Source organism: Gymnogyps californianus, chromosome Z (assembly GCF_018139145.2).
Source record: "Gymnogyps californianus isolate 813 chromosome Z, ASM1813914v2, whole genome shotgun sequence".
Lineage (NCBI taxonomy): Eukaryota > Metazoa > Chordata > Aves > Accipitriformes > Cathartidae > Gymnogyps > Gymnogyps californianus.
The window spans coordinates 83,349,818-83,374,433 of NC_059500.1; the positions used below are offsets into that span (position 1 = coordinate 83,349,818).

At 42.6% G+C, this 24,616-nt stretch overlaps 1 protein-coding gene across 1 annotated transcript in view; it reads left to right on the forward strand.

Moving 5' to 3' along the window:
- The window catches only part of DCC (DCC netrin 1 receptor), a 580,257-nt gene that overhangs the window by 520,778 nt on the left and 34,863 nt on the right, over positions 1-24,616 (forward strand). Inside the window, exons 19-23 of the mRNA XM_050913130.1 lie at positions 1,254-1,361; positions 4,163-4,357; positions 9,468-9,500; positions 19,110-19,175; positions 21,521-21,683. Coding sequence (XP_050769087.1) covers positions 1,254-1,361; positions 4,163-4,357; positions 9,468-9,500; positions 19,110-19,175; positions 21,521-21,683 — 565 coding nt within the window. The remainder of the gene's footprint in view (positions 1-1,253; positions 1,362-4,162; positions 4,358-9,467; positions 9,501-19,109; positions 19,176-21,520; positions 21,684-24,616) is intronic.

Here is a 24,616-nt window from a genome sequence, read left to right on the forward strand (position 1 = left end):
GCTGGCTCTGGACATATCAGACTGAAAGTGTTGTTCCAGCACATATAGCAAAGAGGTAATCCACCATAAATCTGCCACAAAGAGCATCAGCTGGCAAGTAGTCACCTGCTCAGTAATATAACAATGGCAACAGAAACTTTTGTTTTCTGTGTACCGATTTCGTGGTTGCTTTTTGGATCCCACTTTTGAAAAGTTCAGCTGATGCAAATACTATGAGACCATCTGCTCGGTGTTATTTCAAAGGGATCAATTCCTCGTGACCAGAGCCTGTACGGCAGCTGGCTCTTCCCTTCCTTCTTCTTGTTTAAGACCCCTGAGTGTTCGTCACCCTGAAGATTTGTGTCTGTGCTTTAGATCAGGCTGGTTTAGCTCAGCGTGATGCAACAGATTTTTAAAGTTTTACCTCCTAAAGTGACTTTGGAGCCGTTCTTCGCACATCCAGGAAAGTTGTTTAGTGGCGATATGGGTAGGGCACAGATGATGGGATGCTCGTACACTGTGTTCTCCGTGCTGTTATGCTATCTATATGCTCTAAGTCATCTACAGCCTGTATCAAAACTAAGTAAACGAACACTGAGCTCAGTGCCAATGTATTTACTCCTCTTAACTATTTTTTAATAATTGCCTATTTTTCCTTTCTCCTCCAGAGTCTTACGATACGATTTTAAAATATCTGAGACACTATGCAAGACCTCGTGGCCAGCGTTAGTAAAGCAGGTGCAAAGCAGACACTGCAGGCCCAGAAATCCAACCTTCCGTCTTTAATGAAGTGGAAATAGAAAACCCCAGAATTTTCTGTCACATCTAAAATGTCCCAAGCTGAGCATATATTTAATGAATATACACAATTGTATTTGTTTTATACCGGTACATACCTACAAATGTTCCTAGTAGAGAAGCCACAACATTATTACTGTTATTAAATGTATAGGGCTCCCAGAGTATATTAGATGTTCTTGGATACCTCAGTGGTTGTTTCGCTGTAAGGACCAATATTAACAGTAGGAGGATAAGAGCTATGCACCAAATCCTAACGTATCCACACGTAGTGTTTTGTACAATTGCCGCTATTAAAATATCACTTTTAGACAAATCATATGTTACATGTTTGAAGTGCATCTAAGGACACTCGCATTTGAAAGGATCTAAGAAAGCAGTAAATGCCTGCTGAGTAGTTCATGCCTGCTACGGTGTGTAAGGAATTCAAAAGAAGGTGAATAACTTCTGTTTCCAATTATTTTCATTATTTTCAGCTCCAACCTCTGCTCCCAAGGATTTGACAGTCATTACACGGGAAGGGAAGCCCCGGGCCGTCATTGTCAGCTGGCAGCCGCCGTTGGAAGCCAATGGAAAAATTACTGGTAAACATTTACATTATCCTGTATTCTCCTTTTATTTACTGTTCTGATCATTTGCTGCTTTCACTCCCTATCTCTGGGGGTGGGGTGTTTTTGGGATGCTATTTGATCTGACATTATTTTATTTTCTCTTACAGCCAATTTGGTCTAGGATTCAAGGCAATGTTAGGGATACTGCAAGATCTAGAACTCAGGGGATATAAATCTTTTATTTTTAAATGCTAAGAGCAGTAATATAAGTTAAAAAATGCAGCACTCGAAGTGAAGGTTTTGTGCTACGTGCTGCTCAATGATAATTAGAAATGACTAATAATAGGTACTTTGTTTGGCAATAATGCAATACATAATACCCATAATGATAGGTTGCTCGGTGCAGCACATCATGGGAGAGTTTATTGGTAGATATTTAATGTTACAATAACAATTTAAGGCAGTGATGATCAGGAAAAAGCCCTAATACTGACTGACAAGAACTGAACTTAATGGATGCTTCACAATGACAGATTTTATTTTCCAAAATACTGCATATAACCTTAGTGCCTAATTAAGAAATCCATTACAAACCTTTAATGTTAATTTCGTTGGAAAAATATAGTAGAGTTCTATCTGAGATTTTGCATTTAAATGATCATTTTAGGCTGTTAATAGACATCTCAGAGGCATATAATTATTAGGAGAAATATTGCTCATCTTCCAAAATGTGCACATTATGGTCACATTGCTACGAACAGTTGGGTTAGACCAGTTCTACAACATATTCTCGTGTGGGAGAAAGTGTGCGCATGTCACCGTTACTGCTAGCAATCCCGGCTACGCCCTGCTGAAGCGTTGAGACATATAAATGTAAGAGGAAGAACGCTTCAGAATGACGTCCCGGGTGAGCCATTAGCAGCAAAGAGCACTGGGTCGGATTTTAACAGTTGTAACTCAGCAGGGCTTCACTGGCATCAGATGAGCTGTTGTGAGTTACACCGGGAAAGTATCCCACTTTATGTTACAAATAAAATAAGGATATATTTCCGTGTGGACATTGCCCAGCAATACCGATTCCTAGGCTAGACCTGCATAGCTGTGTATGATTTCACTCTACGTTATAATCAGGACTTGACAATCCGTGACCGTGTCCGAAAGGAGAATGTTTTGATGAAATGGCTCTGCTTACACTAACCTAATTTAGCTATTAGAGAGAAGAAATGATCATTCTGATGGACAACACACTGCAGGGGGGTTGGAACTAGATGATCTTTAAGGTCCCTTCCAACCCAAACCATTCTATGATGATTCTATGATGATGCTGAAATGAGTACTAATGGTCCTGATGCCCCAGTGACTAAAAGACAAAATAAAATAAAAGCTTTCCTCACTTCCAAGGTGTGAAATGACTCCGTGGTAGCAACTTTTATAGAGTTTTTCCATCGACAGCAGCATTCAGACCTAAGAGCAGACTGGGTCCCCACAGAAGTCTGCACAAACTTCTCTCTTGTAGCACTTGGTTGAAGAATGACTCTCATAGGGATTTTTTACTGCATATGTGGTCAAATGTTTCTCAGACATATCAAGCAGAGGAAACAACTCCTTGTGGAGAGTAGAAATGTCCCTAACAACCAAATCTTCGTCCGTACAAATGCTTGAGCGAGTGTATTTGTGTTCATTTGAGAAACATGTATATATTTTCATAACTTTATATATATTAATTCAAATGTCAAGGTCAGAGAAACTGCTTTAGTAACCCCAAACTACAAGCCTCTAAATAAAATCCTGTAATATAAAACAAGCAAAAAAAAAAACCAAACCCCACGCAAAAACATATTACTTCCATCCTAACACCGCTTGTCCATGACCAGTGTAACCGTTCATGTGGAATGAGTTTGGAAAAACATCTTTGTTTCAGAAAAGAATAGGGAAATAGCAATAATAAGGCTTACACCATCTTTGTAGTAACTTTGGATCCAGGCACAAAGATGAAGTCCAGAAGACCCGCTCGGCCTCTCCCCGCTCCAGCAGCTCACTCCTGTGGCATGGCACTTAAGACTGGACTTAGAGTGGGTTTTTTGCCTATGACTAATTTGCCAGCAAGCATTTCAGGAAAAAAAAAAAGATATTTTCAAAGTTAGGCAGAGATTGGTGCTGCAGGGTATGCTAGACCTCTCAGCCTTGCTTACAGGCTTTTTTCTTCTTCCCAAAATTTCATTTGCTGGCAAGGTAATTCCTACAAACTATTATCGTTTCCTAACGTTGGTACTTCTACTCTCTAACTTTTAAGTTTTATTCAGTGGTAAGGAGTTATTGTAGTACTCTGAGTTACCAAAATTCTGAGTTACCAAAATTTTTAATTCTTCATTCTTTGCCCCAAAATACTTTCCCCTATAGTTGCCAAGAAACATTGCATGGCTTCCCATAAGCACCCAGTAATTGATGTGTGTCATTAATGCCGTTTAGTTTTATTTCAGCACTGAAACGCTAAAGACTTACATCGTATGGTTTATGGCAGCTATCGGACTGAATGGTGCACCTGAATTTGAGAAATGCACTTGTAACAGCCTTTTAATGTGTGCTACCTGGTTTTATATTTGTTAAATCTCTATTTCTTACAGTGAATACTGTAATTGTGGTTTTGTTCTAAAAATAGACAAATGTGTATTTTCATAACATTCCTCAAAGCTATTTTGATCGGAGACTTGCCATCCCTGCTTTTAAAAAGAAAACTCTGATTTTTAAGAACTCTGAATTTCATCTTGTTTTTTCGTAACAGAAACACGTTAAAATTTGGTTGAAGTACTAACTGAGAGACTGTGTTTATTCAGCTTACATCCTCTTCTATACTTTGGACAAGAATGCTCCCATTGATGACTGGATTATGGAATCCATCAGCGGCGACCGGCTCACCCACCAGATCATGGACCTCAACCTGGACACCGTCTACTACTTCAGAATCCAAGCTCGCAACGCCAAGGGAGTGGGGCCCCTCTCCGATCCTATTTTCTTCCGGACGCTGAAAGGTTTGGATCTGTGTCATCTGCATAGTAACGATACATAGAATTTTCTTATGCCTCCGTGGGAGCTTTGCAATTAATTCCATGTCAGCCAGAAGAGATCCTACTACTTGAAACCATGATTGAGAGAGAAAAGCAAAATGCTACGTACAGTAGTTGACAAAAGTAAACCACATAATGAGGCAGCAACTATATTTTTAAATTCAGTCAGCTGAGGGAAAGCACTCTGACACCACCTAACTTTCTACCATCAATAATAGAGCTAATTGGATCTGACTGGAGTTCTCTGGGGAGGTCCCTTTTCATTCTGGATCCTCCGGTGACGGTAGGAACCTGTAATGACTCACTCCTATCAACAGAGCAGGCGTGCAAAATTATGATTAAAAATCTCAGCAAACTGAGAGGCAACTTAGCTTTGCATGGGGAAAGTTCTTCTAGGTATTTTTCAGTAGCTGTTATTAACAACAGACTAATTAATACCTGATCCCTCTCCCTTAGTGACCAGTGAGAAGGAGCAGGCAAAACAGGGGCACGTATTTTTTTTGGCTGGTATTTCAGCGCCAAGGTGTTTATGAGAGCAAAGGACTGCACTTGTATCAGACTCAATTTCAAATTAACATGGAGAGAGATTCCTCTTCTCTCTTCCCCGCTGCCTGTCTGTGTGAAGCCCTGACATAACCTACCCAGAAATTATTAGTTATGAAGATGTAAGCAATATTACCGTGAGTGGGAAGCAGGTTGCTTGCCGCAGCTCTGCTCCTTATATTTTAACTGTCACTCATTCATTTGCACAAAGGTATGAAATTACTTTTAGAAAGACGTGTAATTAATGAAAAACTCAAATGACATAAACAGCGAACCTATTCCAGGAAAGAAGCGTGGCATATGAGAGAGCACGTTATCGCTGTGTCTTCTCTAGAGAAAATCCGGGGATTTGTATATAAAAATAACATCTTGACAGAAGGTAATTCGTACTGGACGCAGGCTGGGCCTGAGAAGTCACGACTGGAGGGAAATAAGGGAAATGCAGACTCAAACCTGTGCCTGAGAGGCTTGGAATTAGCGTTCACACTCAAGCCTCTTTTTAATCAGTTATAAGTGACTTCATTTAACGCGAGCTGTACAAAGGCCAAGCAGAATGGCTGCAGGGAAGGGGTCACACACCATCCCCACATCATTCCCTTTGGGGGATTTGTTTGTTTCTTTGGCGAGAGCTTGTATTTGAGTTCGTCTTTCAGCAAACCTTTGTGAGAATAGCAAATTTTTCTGCTGCCTCTGAGGGAAGGAGGGGAAACTCCACTTTCGGCCATTAAGGAAGGCTTTCGATGAATGAGCCGGTGTCCTCAGCAGCACTGGCAGAGAGCTTGCCCTTTTTCCTTCACTGATATCAGTGTCTCTAAAGCATGCTATCGACCATTCAGGCTGGGAGTGAAAAGCCTCATACAACAGTTTTCATGAATTAGCAAGAGTCAGAAAAAAAATGAAAAATTGTATCAATTTGTTCTGAGCTTATCACTGCCTGCCCAGATTTGCAGGACTTCCTTGTCCAAGTCATGTTTCACTTTGAATGAATTATTGGTAGGATCCTGATTATTCATTCTCCACTGCCATGAAATGTGAAGAGATAGCACTTTGCGGGTGCTTCATCTCTATCAAGCGGATGGTGCCAACTTAATTTCATGCTCACAATTTGTGCCAAGCAGAAGTCGTCTATTAGACTGAGTTTAAAATGAGTCAAGGCATCAAAATACAATAACCGCAGACTAATGAGATATGAAAAGATATAGAGACCCAGATATCTAACTAAACCAAAAGATTAATGCACTCGATATCACCTACTTTGTAATGTTTACACAAAGTACCATAAAACTCATTTGGGAGATGAGTTTTATATCAGACAGCATCAACAGATACCAAAAAGATGAATTTATACATTTGTTACATCTTGTAATAGCCTACGAGGACTACGTCTAATACCCTGCCATGAATACTTAATGATATCCACCCTAAATATGTCATGTTCAATACTATTCAACTGGTTTTTTGACAAATCTATCCCTACACTTGAGGTGAAAAGACTTTCTGAAGTCTTGAGTGCATTCTGAATTATGCAAAAATGTTGGTTTCCTGCCCTTAATGATTATTAACAGAAGATGTGTATGTGCCATTTGGTAATGTGTGCTCTGATGGCAAATCTATGTCCTGATCAGAGGAAGTTTTAAACCACGAGGAACTAAACAAGCATCAAAGATCCACTAAGTCACCCGCTGTCTCGTTTCATATATTATAGCACATAAAGCTCCTCCAAGGAAACCAAGCCATTACTTGTGTTGTAATTGCAATGTGAGTTTTTGTAGTGACTTTCCTTTACTAATGAAAATGTAGTGATCTGTGAGAAAGAGATATGTTTAGTAGTAAATAACGCTACCACGGAGCAATGAGTTTATATTCTTCCACCTCAGCTCCACTGATGATAATATACAGGCAAATGGGCAAATCCGGAGCTTATGTAAGTTGTCGTTACACTGTGAACTTCAATCAAGCTACAACAGTTTACATCAGTTGAGGATCTGCTGTTTTTATGCTCTGGCTGGTTAAATTTGTCACTTAAAGCATGAAGAATCTGATACACACATTCTTAGGGACCTGGAATAGAAGGATAAAATTTGATTGAACATCCCACCTTTTTTTTGCGATATAATTTGGGCCAAAATTTGAGGTCATTACTAGGATTTTTCTTACTCCTTGCTGAGTCTGGATGACTTCAGTAAATATTATGTATACATATATATGTATATGTGTTTATGGAAGAGAAGCAGAGAGTGCCCAAATAGTATGTGCGTTTTGCAGCCTTTCACAGTGTATTGTCACAGATTGCCCCTGAAGTTAAAGTCCAAGTCTCAGTGTTATATTGCTTTTATGGCGCGCAAATGAATCATTTTCAGAAATTCATTAAGTTGCAGAAGTAAATAAATAGTCTGAAATTTACTCGCAGCTGCCCAGCGAATCATGCCGACTAAAGAGTGAATGAATGAACCGGTGGCAGGCGGAGAGGAAGGAGGATTTCCTCAATCTTTTAAAGAACTTGTCAGAGATTTGTTTTTTCATCTGTTACAGAAACAAGCAAATCTCAGAACTGCACTTACTAAATGTGCTTCTGCTTTCTTCTGCTCAGCCGTACCTATTCTGGCTTTCAGCCGGCGTTTACAAACAGACCTTCCTTGTGTGCTGAGCTCCTTTAATTAAAGAAAATGAGAGAGGAGTATTCTGCTTATCAGAATCACACAAAACATTACGTCAATACATATGAACTGAAAACAGTTGCCTGTTAATGCACCTATAGACAACGTCAAGCATGACTAAAGCACGGGATCAGATGTGTTTTTAAAGGGAAGAGTGGAAAGGGGGAGAGAGAGGGAGAAAGAGGTCATGGGCTGAGCTTCATAACACTCTCAGGTATTCCCATCGTGCTGAGATCAGCAAGGAAAACTGTATTCACGGGCTTTTACAGGACACCAGATTAAAAGTTGCCACTGTACCAATTCTAAAAGAGCCCTGAAATTGCAGATGACGCCCGTTCCCCCCCCTTGAACCCCCCCTTTTGGCAAGGATGGGGGGGCAGCATTCCTAGCCCTGCAGTGCCCTCTAATGCTGCCTCGGCGGCGTGGTTCAACAGCGCATCCCCAGTTCATAACTGGCACCAAACCCGAACCCCCGCGACCTGCCAGAAGCAGATATCACCCACCCGGGCTGCAGCATCGCACGGCACTGGAAGTGTCACGGGTTTCGCCTCCTCCATCGCTTGGAGAAGGCAGCAAACGCCGAGCGGTGCCAGGGCAGCGTCTAAGTGGCATCAGCGCTTGGATGGAGGTCACTTGAGCTGCGAGCAAGGATTCGTGTTTTCGTGAATGTATTTGCCCTAAGGGAAAGGTGATAACCCAGGCATGGCTCAGTGGGGAAGCACAGGCTCACAGATTTCTAGAAAGTTGGAGGCAGTATGCTCCATATAGCCCTCTTCTTCTCTGCATCCATGTGAAAAAGTCTGAGAGGGGGGAAAAAAAAATTAACTGAGGGTTTGGGGGTCATCGAAGGAGCTATTCCTCCTCTGCCATAAGCATGGAGCTCATAGATGTGTCTGTAAATGTAAACTACTGCTAGTTCAGTACTTCCATTTGTTCCTAGCACAATGCCACGATCTCGAGGAGGTTTTGTAGTGATTTTAGCAGCGAGGGGAGCAGCATGCTCTGCACCTGCAGGCAGTGGTTATTTGACTTCCAGATTCACGTGCCAAATCACTTCTTTTTCCCCCAATTTCCTGTACTTAAGATTCTTGCATAATTTATTAAGCAGAGGACTGGTTAATGCTCTACGATGGTAGCTACTTAGGAATCCAAGGAAACTTTAATTCCCTCAGCCATATCATAAATAGTCAGAAGTTGTAGCTGTGCAGGAAAGCTTTTAATATACCTATTGAATTTTGAAGTCTTGTCTGGTGCACTTCAGATCACGCTGTCTTTTATGGTTATTATGCAAAAACATGTAAATAGTTTTAAACCCCTTTTGTAAAAAGCTGAAATAATGATAAGTCAGACTGAGCTTTCAACTTGTAGGTGATTTGACTGTAATTATTTAAAGAAGCAGTATATCTCTCTCTCTTTCCCTTCTGGCTTGATTAAACTTCCCAGATCATACCGAGAATGAAAAAATGCTGCGGTAAAGGTTTCACATTTGGAAGAGCTTGGTGAAAATATCTGATATAAGGCATGGTTCAACCTGCGCTCGGAGTTCAAGGAGCGTCCGGACGGCGCTCCTAGCCGTATGGTTTAGTTTTAGGTAGTCCTGCGAGGAGCAGGGAGTTGGACTCGATGATCCTCATGGGTCCCTTCCAACCGGAGATATTCCGTGATTCTATGATTCTGTGTTTGTCCTCTCGCTTCTCCAGGATCTCTCTGGAAAAGGGAACGGTAAAACTCCTCCTGTCCTCCTGCACCATCCGCCCGCGGTGCGGGAAGGCAGCAGGGCGCTGCGCCGGCCCGCTAAGGCAGTAGTTGATGCGATGTGTCGGCTTACCTGCCAGGAGCTGTCAGCCTCTAATGACGTTGTCTCTTTCTTGCAGTCGAGCACCCTGACAAAATGGCTAATGACCAAGGTACGGTGCCCTCAATCTGTCGCCTTTTCTGCCGGAGCCTCGGGGGCACGCCGGGGAGGGGGCCGCGCTTTTCACCTGGGCTGCGCACCTGATGAGGCAGACGCCGGCCTGATAATTAATCTTGTTAATGAAGTTCTGCTCGGCTGAGGCTGCTGCTTTGATGGGGAAGATGTAAATTTTCGGGAGAGGAAATTGTTTTGTCTCTTTTCTGAAGGACCAATTAAAATGTCAAGCTTCTTTGTATGAAATAAATTTTTAGTCTCTCTGCTGCACTTCTGAATAATTCACATTAAGTATAATTAAGCTCAGCATAATTTCCAGGCTCCTCTTGCACCCTTTCGTGGGTTATAGATTAAAGTTCAAAAGCCTCGCAGTGAGAAATCATAAATCATCTTTTCTCTCAAACCAGCAGCTCCTGTTTAATAATAGCAAAGTTTAGTCAACTTTTCAAGGCATTATCGTTACATTTTCCAAATATGAATATATGTCTGATTAGTCACAGTTCCTCTGCTCCTGTCTCCTTTCGAATACTTGTGAAGTCTGTTGCTAGGATATTTTTTCCTTTTTTTTTGCTTTAGACCTACTTATTCCTAAGTATTTCTTTCAATTACAGCTAGAGCATTGTACATTTATGTGACATCTGCCCGAGGGAACAGTCACGGTGACATTTGGAAAACTCAGACCTGATCTTGGGAGGTTTATTTGGATTTGAACTCTTACTTCACACTAGTTTAAAAGGCAAAGTGAGGTGTAAACCTCAAACCTTGGCTTCGCTTAACAGCTACTGTCTTACCCCAATTTAGTAAGTTGAGTTAACCTGCAATAAATAATTCCTAGGGAAGACAAGAAAGCGTTATTTAGAAGATCGAAGTCAACTCTAGGCCCTTTCATAGGTTTTACTTCGACCTGGAGCATCCCTGGAGGTTACCCAGAGCATATTTCTTCACTAGGATTTTACTTTGTACCAGGTACCACGTAAAGTCTCACAGCAAGGTAGCACATTGGAGAGACCTGCTCTCAGCCAGTTTTGGAAATCCACCCTCTGATTTCAGCATATGATTTTCTGAAAGAAGTAGAAGTATACAAATTACAAAATTAAAAGCTGGTTTGCTCAGGATGATTTTTTTGCACCACAGCACATGCAAATTGAAAATGTCAGGTATGAATAGATAAAAACTATTTTTAAAGGGTAAAAGTGTTAGGTTACAAAGAAGCCTGAAAGTAAATTGCCAGTATATTTTTCTCAAATTTGCATTTAAAATGTTTTCAGGCAGGTTTGGAAAACCTAGGAGAGGCTTCGGCACAAGGTATCACCTGGTAAGCAGGAATGAAAAAGTGTCAAGTTCAGTTTAAAAAAAAAAAAGGAGGGGGAAAAAGTAAGGCTGGATGGAAAGCAGAGTTTGTGGTTTAGTTCTTCACTGAGCGTGCTGCTCTGTTTCAGCATAACTGTATGGTTGTATGGCCATACTGTAGTGCTATTTAATGGACCTCAGACTGCCGCGGAAGAAGAGAGGTCTGGGTCATTTGCCTTTTGTGCATGGTGTTCCTCTGGGAATGCTGTGCCCCTTGCTAGGGTTTTCCTTGCTATGGAAAAACTGTCAGCAGAATAATTCACTGTTCTTGAACAGCCTGAACGGTGCTTGCAACCTATTTAGTGAATGATACTCCATATCGACTTTAAAACAGGAAAAATTTCAGCCAGTCTCATGTAACTACTTGCAGCGTGATGTCTGGCTGAAGCATATCCCCACGGTGATAACTGTGTTGGGATTGCAGCCGTAGCCTGCGAATTCCCAATCGCTTTGGGTATGGTGGGGTTTTTTTTTGGTTTGATTTGAGTCAAATAACTTACAAAAATGAAACGAGGTTAGTGTGTGTTTAGCAGAGAGCAGGTATGCACAGCCTGAGTTAAACACAGTCACTCCTAGTACATAAATACTGCCTTTTGCCAGGGTAGTTGAAGTACACTGCGTTTGCGTTTTTTAGGATTGTAGTATATAAGGAGGAGAAATTCTCAGCCTTTTGTTGTATCTTCCATAGGCTTGTTGATACCTGAATTCAGTTTCCATTTTTACATGACCTCAGTGATGAAGCCTGAGGTCTTCATTTGCGTTCAGTGGATGGTGCCGGGTCTCACTGTAACTGTACTCCAAGCACAAGCATTAAGACAAACAAAGTCAAAGTTTCTAGAAGCTCATTTGCCTTAGAAATCATCAAAGCTAATTCTTTAATCATCCTGAACCAATGCCTGCTGAAGTCAGTGGGAGCCTTTTAAATTACTCTGTGCTTTGGACAAAGCCCTTAGGGCCATCTCTGCCACAAATGCAATTCTTATTGAGTGACATGAATTAACTCTGGTAGGTCATCTGTCTCTAATGCCAGCTCATGGTTCCCGAGTTCAGGAAGCAAAATTAACTTACGTGGCAGCAAAGCAGCGTTGGAGGGTGTGGGATATGTGAGGGGGTTTGGGCAGAGACACCGAGGTTTCGGGCGTGAGGAGATGGAGCTTTGAAGATCCCAGATGTGGGATCTGCTAGAAGGGACGGTACAGCTGCTACCATCCTTAGGTGCCAAAAAAGGAGGTAGGGAGGAGAGTAGAGTTTAGGGAGAACTTCAAAGGTTTCTTGGTCAGAGCAAATGTGTTCCCTGTTGCTGCAACTCCCTGGGAGAGCAGAGACCAGCCGCTGCAAGAAGGGGTGACCACTGACAAGAGGAAGGAGGCAAGAGGGTACCCCACTTCCATTACTTCATTCTCGCCCAGGAGTGATGGAGAGAGTTGAGCCCGTCCCATCCCGTCCTGTGGAAGCTTTGGTCTGCAGCTGTCTGACAGAGGATGAGAAGTCCTGTTGATGAAATGCAAATAATGCTCCCAGGGTGCAAACTCTGTTATCCGAAGGGCAAAAAGAGGAGCATCGGCATCTAGAGAATCAAATCACACATTTCCCAAGAGAGCCCTTAAATCTGAAGTGGGTGCCAAGCCCGTAAATGTGCCAGCTTCCTTTCAGATTTTTATTTTGTCTGTGTGCAACTGGTAGAGCAGGAAATATGCAAAGGTAGTAAAAACGGTAATACAAAAGTAAGAATAAAATTACAGTTTCAGATGCTCAAGAGAGAATTTTTGTCACAAACGTTATGTATGTGGGACAGGGCCGGCTGCTTTCAGATGAGCTGTGGTAGAAGCTTCCTGGAGTCTAAAAAACGCTATTTACGATTTTCATCTGAAATATATAGAGGCAAACTGGGCAAAGAAGAGATTAATTCATTGCGTTTTATCTTGCCCCAGTTTTCATTTGATAAAACAATATTAGATTCTTTAGTCCGTATTTTGTCAACATAGGACTTGTCAACAGTTTTGTGTTGCCATCGGAATTAGATCTCTGCAAGAGCAAAAAAAAGCCGATTTCTGCCTTTGGACTACAAATGTTTTATAACATCCCCTGTAAATTTTGATAAAAGGAAACATACACAATTTTGAACAAATGTTTCTCCTTATCTTAGGAAATTTCAATACATTTTGATTGTTCAATTGTTTTCTGAAAACATACCTCCAGTGAAATGGGTCATATGAACTATCTAGATAAATTCATTTATCACTATGGTAGACTGTTACCTATGGAATACAGGTATGATTTTTTTTAATATGACATTACTCTTTTTAAACCATACACTGGATATTTACAAGTTCAGATTTAATGCTTACTGCCGTGGTGAGGCCAGTGGGAAGTCTCCTGTTCCCATGCCTGGAGCAGGGCCAGTGACCCTACCCAGGACAACAAAAAGCCCATGGGAGAAGATCATCCGCGACAGACATCCACGGCTTTTGTTTCCAAATCCTGAGGCAAACGGTGGTCTGCGTTGTTTTGCATCCAGTCCGGAGGCACGTGGAAGGGTTTCCAAGTGATGCTGGGGGACTTTGCCTCTCCTGAACAGGGGATGAACACTGGGTGCTTGGCCCCACACCTGCTATTTTAATACCTCGGTGCTCTGCGTCTCATGAGTTAACAGCGCACCGCTTGCTTCAGCTTTCAGAGCAAGAGGGTTTGATGCGCTGTCTAGTCACGCCTGGAATTTGGCTTTCTGCAGTTCAGCCTTTGCCATGTTGGATTATCACAGGCGTGTTGCTGTTTGCCCATTTGAAACCTTCCTCTGCTCGTTTTTCTGCATACGCCTTCCTGCGTGAAAACGGCTGCCGGTACATCTACAGCCTGATATCAGCCCCTAAACAGTCACATCGTCTCATACTGTGACTGCAGAAGGCATCAAGTTTGCCTCTTTATTTTTTTTTTCTGTTAAAGCTTTTGATGGCTCCGGGCTTTCAGTTCTGAAGCTATTTTGCAAACTCTGAGCGTAGCAGCAGTGAAAGGATGAGCAGTTCAGGTGTTTTTCAAAGAGCTGCTTCCTAAGCAAATAATGCAGTGGTCTGTAACGCTCTTTGCTAGAGAAAAGAAATAAGAAGTATCCCATTTATCAGAATAACACCTTCTGGGGAAAAAAAAAAAAAAGCCTTTTAAACTCTGTCATCTGGCTATGTTTACTAAGCAGGTGTAGGAACTCTTTCTTAAGGTCCAAAAAATGGAAAGCATCTCAGAAGACATGCTTGAAATTTTAAGAAGGGTTGTTCCTGCATATGGGTTGTGTTTCCTGCTACACTGAGACATAGTTGAGACAACTACCTCCGGATGCGCTTGAAAAAGAAGCACTAGAAAGTCAACAGGTGACGTGGCATCTGTTCACCTAATCTTGCATTTCTGCCCCAAGCCCCAGCATCTTTCCAAGAAGTCTGCCAGTTTATACTTGCTTACAAGCAAATTTACAAACACCCCGCCTTCGCTGAGCTCTTCAGCTGTCACCAGGACAACGTGGGTGTCTCCTTCGTTATCAGGTGCTGACCAGAGATGGGAAGAAGACGCAAGTCCTCATGCTCTGACTTTGGTGATGGATGCAGAACCTCAGCGCTGAAGGCTAATATTGTACATCTCGAAGTCTGACAGTGTGGTCACTGGGGAGAGGTGGGTACCTTCCAAAAGCAGCTTTTCCCATCCAGGATAAGCAGGTTCAGTCGTGATTGTGAGGTTTCCTTCTCTCATCACTGACCAAAGAGGGAACTTGTGAATGGCTGTGCACATGGAGATGGATCCTCACCTCGGTGCTCTCTGAAGTCAGCGTGTGACCCACCGCTCCTCCTCCCAGCTGGGTGTGCGAATGCGTGATGTGCCTGCGCAGCATTACCCATCTCCGGCTGAACTGGTGTCCGTCTTCCAGGATGAAGAGCAGCCTCTGGAGTGATACTGAACTGCATAACATGTATTATTCACGCTTTCTCTCTTCTGACTTGTATTTCTACCTTCCCAGAAGATGATGCCGAATTGGAACAAGGTGCTAGGGGGATGCTTTCGTTTTTCTCAGAAGTCCGTGTGTCTGCTCTGGGCAGAAGCTCCCATTGCCCCTTTCTCTTCAGCCATCCTCCTTACTCTGTTTTCACCCTGCTATGTCTGAGCTTCCTTATTCCACCAGGTTTCTAGGAGGGCTGCAGGTCAGCAGCGAGCTAGAGCTGCCCCCGAAGGCAACTTGCTGTCTGCTGCTATCTTCTGCTCAGGTTTCCAAGTGCTCAGCGCCATAACTACCTTACACAGGGAGCTCACCTCTTCTGTGGGAACAGAAGAGCAGCTTTTCTGATGGCACCATACGCCTGACGGCTTGTGTTGGCTGTGAGAGCCAATGACTTAGTTTGCATGCTTGAACCTTCCAGTGACTTAGTTTGCATGCTTGAACTCCCAGTGACTTAGTTTGCATGCTTGAACCTCCCTGGGGACACCCATGGGGCAGGAAATATCACTTACAGTCTCTGCTGTCTCATATGAGAATATTACTCAGCTTATTTTCTCAGTATTTTGGACTGTTTAAGGCAAAATACAGCAACAGCGGTAGTGCAGGGCCGCGTCTGGTTCAGGGGAGCCAGACGACAAAACAGCAAGCGTCATTCCCCCTCCAGCTCAGGTCGTTGGCTTGCAGTGAGCGTTTTGCAAGGAGAGAGCAACACAGCTCCATTCCCTCAATGTCTACCAATCTGCCCATGCTGTGCGGGGATACCTGAAGTTTGCAAATAAGGAAGCTGCTCGAGTAAAGCATGGAAAAGGAAAGAGATTTACAGCAAAATGACAACAGAATTTTTGGCTGATTTCCAAGTGCTGGAGACCTGAGAGGATGAAGAACTGTTGTTGTCACTGACAACTTGATTTTTTTTTTGCCTTGACAAGACCAAGTTGAAATGTTTATTTCATATAATGGTACCTGAGATACAGTTGTGGGAGAAGGATATGCTTTTTCAGAGAAAGACTCGAGTTACTGAAACATCTGAAAGACAAACCCGGGGGAAAACAGAAGTTAAACAGAAGTGAGAGGTGAGAAATGATATGTAGGTTCATATGGATGCAGGTTTTGGTACCTCTGAAAGTATGTTACCACCTTTAATACAACTCATTAAAAAAGTAAGAAAATCAAGTTTAAGACTGTTTAACCTCCATTTAAAAAGGCAGTTCTCAAAGAAACAGCTGAATACTCAAGATTTTATAATGGTTTGTTCCAAAAGATGGAATAATACAAAGGAAAAAAGCTCCACTGGAAACTGGTGAAAGTTGAAGAGAGAGTCCATTGTCTGACCCGAAAAAACCCCAAATGAGATCTGGACATATCTGTTGAGTTATGCCCACCTTGTACATGACTTTCTGGCTGACACTGAGGGTTTACATCTACACTCAGTGGGACGGGAGTTTTGTACTTGTCTTCTGTAAGACAAGAAACCCACTGGTGGATTTGGGAAGGAGGTGGAGAGCAACAGCAATAGTGAGTATGGTGCAGACCGACGAATGCAGTAAAGATATTGAAGGTGACGGTTAAGTGGAAGCACACAGGTTAGCTTACTTTTTAAATTAGATTATTATAAAGATAGTCGAAACCTGAGGCTTTGAAAGTAAGTGCGGCAATAGCCTCGAAGTAGCAATGGTCTTGCACATCATTTGAGGTTTTTAAAGGGAAATATGACCTAAACTGTTGCCGAGTGACAGCTAGAGATAGAAATGATTCATGGAGGTGTGCTGGCTTGGAACAGAGCATGGATAATCCTTAGGGGTTTAAGCCCTACCTACCCTTTAACATATAGAACCTTACAATGCATCAGAGATTTACCTCCCATCTCCTAAGTGCTTAGATTTCCCTGTTTGTTTATCCAAATGTTGAATAATGTTTGTATGTCTTAATAGCAGAACAGAGCCGAATTACCATAAATTCAGTCTTGGCTGTCCCTGACAAAGTGTTGTTGAAATACTGTTTGTTAAGAGTTATTTGCGTTCCTGTCGCTTATCAGTGAAATTGCCTCTGATTAGAAGCTCGGCCTTTTGAAAGAGTGGCCCTCAGTGAGTAAAACTGGAAGACTCCGCTGCCTTGGGATGGTTTTAAAACTTAAAGCATTTCAGAAATGTTTCTAGCCCAAGAACCCCCGAGATGGACGGTGTAGCCCAAGCCTTTCCCCGGTTGCTGCCTGGCTGCCTCCGTGTTGCAGCCATCCCAAGTAAATGGCATCTCCAGGTGCCAGTCACCATATTAGAGCCAGAAATGAAATGGGCAGCTGTTTCCACAGATATTTTTCCAATGAAAATGTCATGTATAATGCCTTGAAAAGTGCTCTTAGGTTAATTCAAAAAGTACTAAACTTCAGCGTCAGGCATGCAGGGTTAGGTTTTTTAAGTCCCCGATATCCTAACTAAATTTTCTAATGTGCTAGGCTCCCGCTAAGATGTTTCCGTGTGGGCTAAATATAAAAAATAGTAACATTTAGCAATCTCCGATGGAGATACCCATGTTTCCTAAGCACAATATAACCCCGGGTTCACAACATATTCACATGCTGCAGTGTAGTACTATGAATAGGACTGCTTCAGAGTGTCATCTTGGTAAACGGAATTACTGTATACCTTACATTTATCTCTATTTTGTCTGCTTTTACAGCTAAACATTTTGCAACCTTGCTTTCTTGGGATCAAGTTGTTGTAGCTGTGCAATTATGCTGATTGAAAAGATGATTACATTGAAGTCTCTTCTGATGATAATCATCTTCCGTTTATTTAGGGCCATTCATCACAAAATACTTTCCAAATTGGTAGACAAAGTTGTGCACGTGAATTTCTTCGCAATCCACAGAAATACGAGTACCTCTGGAGAGTAATATGGCAGTTGTTTAACAGTGCACAGCAGCAACAAACAACTGCAGGAAAGTGAGAAAATGTGGGGGGTTTTGCTAATCTGCCAAGAGATCTGATGTAGACGGTGGTTGGTTGATGTAGAAGTTATCTGCAATAGTCCCTAGTCATTCTCTGCCCTGCAGTAAGTTTTCAGAATTTCTACGTAATCCTTTCACCAACCAAACCCCACCCTCAGGTACTATTTGTCCGACCTAAGGGATGGCAGAGCCAAAAAAGATAGTGCCCAGGGGTCTTACAGAGTCGGTGTCGATGCACTGCTCCGGCAGCCTCTGCCTGTCTTGGGGGAATATGTCTTCTCCCTGAACCACTGTCCCAGCAGAGCACTACTGGCATCAGCTGAGACCGTGCCACCTGGGAAGGTTCATTTGACTTAAATGAAAGAATAATTAGCTGTGGAGGAATGAGATGGCCACATTTTGGGCTTTGCTATAGTGCGGTATGCCCATACCAAGAGCAGGCTGTTGGCATAAGGTTGGTCTTTGCCAGAAGAGCGGCTTTTACCCCAAACCACTTTTGCCATGGACTTTGACTGCTCGCTCTCATACCAGTAGAGACGAAGAGAAGCTTGGTAGGACTTTACTAACCTTTGCGATTCTCTTTCTGTCGGACATGAGGAAGCAGAGATGCTGGTCTTGACAGAAACATGGACATACCATCACAGCTATTTAGCCCAAAGCTGATAAATAGGACAAAATAAAGCAGGGAAAAAGATGAACACCTCAAATTTTACTATATTAATTTGGAGTGCAAATACTACTTCAACAGCCAAACCATTTTTGGAATAATAATCATATCCTTTCTTTTTTCTTTCATTTTTTTTAATGTCAGGGTTAGAAAAGAGGCAATCTTTTTGGAAAAACCAAGCAGTTGTGGAGTTGTATTTCCACAAGTATGTTTCCACAAGCGGGAAAATAAATTAAAGAAAGCTTGCTTAATCGTGGTGGAAAGCCACCTGGCAGGTGGAGAACGTGCCCGCGATTTTCTCTGCAGCACCGTGCCTCTGCCACGGTTCCAGCCGCTTGTGTGCAAAAGCAGCTGTCTGAATTATTCCCGTCACCCATGGAGGGGGCACAGATGGATGCTGCCATCACACCTTAGTTTGTCACTCTAATGAGCACATCTGGAGGAGGGAAAAAACCCAACAGAACAAGGCAAGCTGCTCAAAGGGCTGAAATTCAGCTTGCTTTCGAAAGCCTACTTTGATGACAGATTTTCCCCAGCACATATGGGATGACTTTTCCCGCACTGTTTAATGGTTTAAACGTTGTCAGACAGGCGCTGTCTCAAGCAACAAACTTGACTTTGCTGGTTGACCTGTCACGCCGTATCTGATGCATTTTTCTGCCAACAGGTCGTCACGGGGATGGCTCCTACTGGCCGGTGGACACCAACCTGATTGACAGGAGCAGTCTGAACGGTAAATACAGGCTCTGTCCGTCCATGCTCCATAATTAAGTGCAGTTTTGGTGATAACCTCCTACTTTTCTTCTCCTTATCGCTCTTGCGTTCCTCTCTCTCATGGTTTGGAGGCCACCCAATGTGCCCACCGGTTGCACGCTCACTGTTGTGTCGGGAAGAGTTATCTCAGCTGTTGAAAATCCCATCCACTGTGCAAAATATCTGCTGCAAAACAGGCAGTAGTTTTAACCAGAAATGTTGACAAAAGTAGGGTCAGGACACCATATATTCTGTTTTGGCTTTCTTAAAGCTGATCTCCAAACGACCTGTCAGATTTCCAGCTGACGCAGTAATCCCAAAGGCATGTCGCTGGATATGATCATCCCATCGCAAGAGATGCTTTAGATATATCTCAGGCCATGGGAATGCCTCTAAGAAAATAACGGCTTAAAAAGAATTGTAAAATGCATTTTTCGTTATTATACTTCAATTTAAGCTTTCTGCAGAAAATATGATTTTTTAAAATTACTTAATCCTGCCCTAAAATAGGACGAAATGAGAGGAAACCCCGTGGATTAACAAAAATTAACTGAACCTAATCAGTGCCAGCTGGGGTGTAGATACGCTATCAATAACTCCTTATTCCTGACCCCATCTCTGTTACCTAATGAAGCATTGTCATCTCCCATTATTGAATGAAACAACAGACGAGATTCCCTCAAATGTGGTATCGAGTGAGGTTCGAAAGTACCAAATAATTACAAGGCACATAGCTGATTAACTCACGCTGATTATTTTCCTCAGCCAAGACAAGGAAGGAATGCAAAATTCTGTTACCTTTTCTGTCCTGCTTCGCTGCAGCCAACACACCACTGTTGTGTGTTTTCCGCTTTCCTCCTGCTCTTCATAGTAGTTCATCATAATTATAGGAAAACTGACTTTTGAGAAGTAAAGAGAGCTTCCAGGGACTGCAATAAAGGGTAGGGAGTGAAAACTTTTTGTTTTTTCTTGATAGCTGTGGTATTTTATGTGGTATATTCCTTCAATGCCTTTTACTGAGCATGGAAATGAAAAAGAAACCTAACCCCAAAATCTTCGGGATTTCTGTACTAGGCCATTGTAATGCCGAAAAGATGGCACTCACAGCTGCTTATCTTATTCAGTTGCCTGAGAAAAGCTATGAGAAAAGGGCAAATTATTTAAATAGCATGATTAGTTAAGTAAAGAAAGGATATTAGGGCAGAAAATCAAGGCAGAATATTACAATTAAATTACATCTATTGCTAACAAAAACTGTTATTCGGAAAGATTTGTCCTTTTTTCCTTTCACATTCAGTTGTACTAAAGGCAATATGAAATCCCAGTCAAGTATTGTTTAGTTTATACGTGGGAGGTTGTGGGGATGATGCCATATGAAAATTCTTGAGTTACTTCTCTTGTGAAGAAAGTACATTCACGCTATAGCACAGCTCTTCCTTTTGCATCCCATTGCACCGAATATTTAGTTTTTCTCCAAGCTTAAGTGGAAAGATATTTTGGGGTTTGTGATTTTGTAATCTTATAGGAAGCCTATAAGATTGCCTTAGCAGACAGAGCAAAAGGATTACTCACTGTTTTGTGCAGGTGTCCGTAACATATGGCCCAATGCTGTGTAAATATAGACATTATCCAACAAGATTATGAAAATATAAACTATACTATTCCCACTGCAATGGGAAAATATTGTCGAAAGCAAGGGACCAGTACTTGAAGTCAGTTTGACTGGGACTTGACACCAGAAATGATGTTATTTTCAGTCCCATTCTTGCTGCTGCATTGAAACCAAGAAGCTCATCACTTCAGAAGATTGAGCCCTTAACCTGCTCAAACGTTGCACGGGGATCTGGTCAGCGTAGCAATAAACGAAATATAATGCGATGTGAGGCTGACTGTGGGGTGAAAGCAGTACTGGCAAATGAATCAGGCATTCGGGTTGGCTGATGCACAAGATATGTATTTGCCTGTAAATACTGAGAAAGACTATACGGGCCGTAAAGAAAAAATCCATAGTCCCTGTATTTCCGTTTTCAGCTGATAATAGCAAAAATGAGCTGAGAGTTATTGACTCCCAACACCAGGCTGTTAACACTCAGAAAATGCAAAGTCGTTACAGCTTAAATATGTCCCTGTTTGCTATACCACTGAAATGCAGCGCGACATAAACTTCAGCTCTTTGTGGCACCCTTCTGCACCCTCCGTCTGCTTTTTCAGAGGAATTCATGCCACCTGACAGGCTTTATGTGTTTTATTTTGTGGGTGACTCCTAAAGAGGGAGGGGAGCAAATCCAGCGCTAACCATCCCCTCGTTGTCTTATCTTCTTTCAGAGCCTCCCATCGGGCAGATGCACCCTCCCCACGGCAGCGTCACGCCCCAGAAGAACAGTAACCTCCTCGTCATCATCGTCGTCACCGTCGGCGTCATCACCGTGGTGGTGGTGGTGGTGGTGGCCGTCATCTGCACCAGGCGCTCCTCAGCACAGCAGAGGAAGTACGTTCTCAAATCACGGGACGGAAGGAAAGGGCAGCGATGCTCAGCTTCAAAATAGATACGGGCAATAACATTCATACTGTGGAGACGGGGGTTCTGGGGCTGAACTGCATTTTGGGGCTCGATCTTTTGTTTTTGGAAGTGTCGCTCGTTGCTGGTGAGTGGAAAATCTCCCCTGTCCCCCAGGCTGTAGAGTAAACCATGGAGAATAAGTACCCCTGATGTGGCGAGCCTTGAAAAACAAGTCTGCCATGCACACCTCTCTGTTGTTTATATTGCCAAGTATAATTCAGACACAGGAAAGAATCAATTCCATTGATTTAAAGGAAAAAAAAAAAAAAGTATTTGTCTGTGCCTGGTGATGCTGTCAGACTTTCTGACTCTGTGGTCCTGCACCTGCCCAGCTGAGAAACACAGGCAGTCCTGCTCACTTGCTAACCTTTGGGAGGACGTTATCCTCTCCAGACAGTCTGTCTCCAAAAGTCTTCCAGTACAAAGCATCCAGAACTGTTTCTCCAGGTATTTCTCATATATTTGAAAAAAAAAAAAAACCAGTCTGTAGCAAATTACGGGGAAAAAATCTTTGGCATTCCTCTGAAAGGCTATAAAAGGGCAGCAGCATAAAGCACAAAGCTTTTTTCAGTTTTTATGAGAAATTAGAAGTGGAGTCAATGGGTTTGAAACAGAGCTGGGTTTGATGCATTTAATGCATTGAAAATTATTACACTGTTATTTTACTATTAATTCATTGTATTATTATACTATTTTGAAAGACTGGACATGAGGAAGTGAAGTTTAATCATAGTTTGCCCACAAGAATGATAAACGTTTGCACGGGCCAGACATTATTACATTGATTTGCACTGATGCTTAAAAAAGGGTGGCACGATGAAAGAAGGGATGGTCAGGGTACCAAACAGCTCCCGTGTTTGCCGAAATCAGCTTCGGGCTGGTCGAGCATGGGCAGATGGCAGCTTGTAGTGTGTTACAGTCACTGGGGCAAGCGCTTCCTCTAAAGATGGATATTTGAGGGTAGATTTTTTTAAATAAGAAAGCTCTCGTTTAGGCAGAAAAGTAAGGGCCTATGCTTTTGGGATGCTGGGGTAGCTGAATGATGAACTGATTTGAAAATCTGCTTCTATTGTGAGTCTTAGCACCTGAAAATCAGGCCATCATCTGAAGGCAATGGAAATTCTTCTGCTGAGTAGGGTTTGGTGAATCAAGGCTAAAGGTCTCTTGAGTTTCTAACAGGGAAAAGGGAATTACATGAGAGAGAAACAAACAGATTCATCTGTCCAGAATTAGGTGTCTAAAACTTAAATATCCAAGTTTGAGTTAATCAACCTTGACCTCCTCTGTAGCCCCTGGGGAGGAACAGGAATGTTCAAAGAATCGTTCATCTTATCCTAAGGCACCGGAAGACTTGTCATCTGAAGATGCTTATTGCTGTCCAGTGATTAAAAAAATGTGAAGCTGGTGGGTTTGGATTTGCTGTTTAACTTCTAAATGTCTATACTGTGGGCAGGTGAATCTCACCCAAGTTGCCCCAAACCAACCATTTCTGCACTGAAAGTGGGCAAAAAACAGGGCAATAGAAATTAAACAACGGATCTTAAATTTGGCACAACAGGAAAAATCCCGGATTTCCTCAAAACAGAGGTTGTTGGTGGGAATGACTTTGTTTCTGACCTGCCTGGAGAGATGAACACTGTGACAGAAAGAGTTTAGATTCAGGCTTTTATTGGCAGCTGGTTCTTAGTTTAAAATCACCAATGAACTACAGAACAAAAGGACTGCAATAAGGGTAAAGGCCAAGTCTCGTTGGATAATGCATGTGTCCTTCCCCAGAGCAAAAACTTGCAGGTGATGGAATAATCTCCTGCAAGCCTTCAGTGGAGGAAAAGTCATATTTCTTAAGTTAATTAAAACTTGGCTGAACAAAGCACAATAAAGCATATTATACAGAACAACGTGGTACTGACCTAGGTCGCTTAGTAGGTATTTTCTGTCTCTGCCATCTAGGGAAGAATGAAATATCAGCCGTACAAACCCAGTGACAATTTGAAGCCAGTAAAAAATAGGGGAGAAAAATGTAAGTAAAGATTCAGGTGCAATAACTTACCCAGTTGTGCGTAAGGGGAACGTATGGCTCCTGCAGTAATTGAGATTCATACCCTCACCGTAATTACATCTTCCACAGCACGAGATGCTCGCTGTCCTGCACTGGCAGTGTCTGCCGATGTGGTGCCAGGGAGGATGGACGATGGGGCCACCCATCAGCTCTGTCCTTCAGTGCACTCCTGCTCCAGGCAGGTCAGTTCAGAGCTTAAGCTTCGAGAAGATGAATCCCAGCTGAATCTTAAGATAAGGGAAAATATCACTTTGTACACCATACACCCGAACTGCAGGACCTGCTTCTTCCAGGAATTTTTTTGAGGCTTCAAGGTATAACAAAAATTTGTAACATGCCAGAACAATTAGCCTATGGACTGGTAACACGAGGTTATGACTGCCGCAGGAGAAAAGGTGAGGGCGGACATCTAGTCCGAGCCTGGTAGGTAAATTGTGCATATTTAAGCCATTAAAAATGAAACATGGTCTTGAACAAGTGCCCAACCGATTAGTATGCTGGGCGGGGGAGCGGTGTAAAAAGAGGCTGCAAAAAATAAGCTAAGACTAGTTTAAGTCCTATGTAAGTAACAGGGATGCGTCAGCATACATCTGGGAAGGCTCGGGGGAGGCATTAACCAAAGCGTAATCAAACTCAAACTAATGGGGAATGAGTTAGCAGCCACTAAAGAGCCTCCATATTTCACTGCCGTGTTGCCTGGAGATGCTCCTGGTTTTCCGCGTGTCCTCCATGCTGGGCTAGCTCGTGAGCTGTGGCCTCTGCCCCATCTCTTGCACGGTGGCGTGAGGCTGGATCTTCCCTC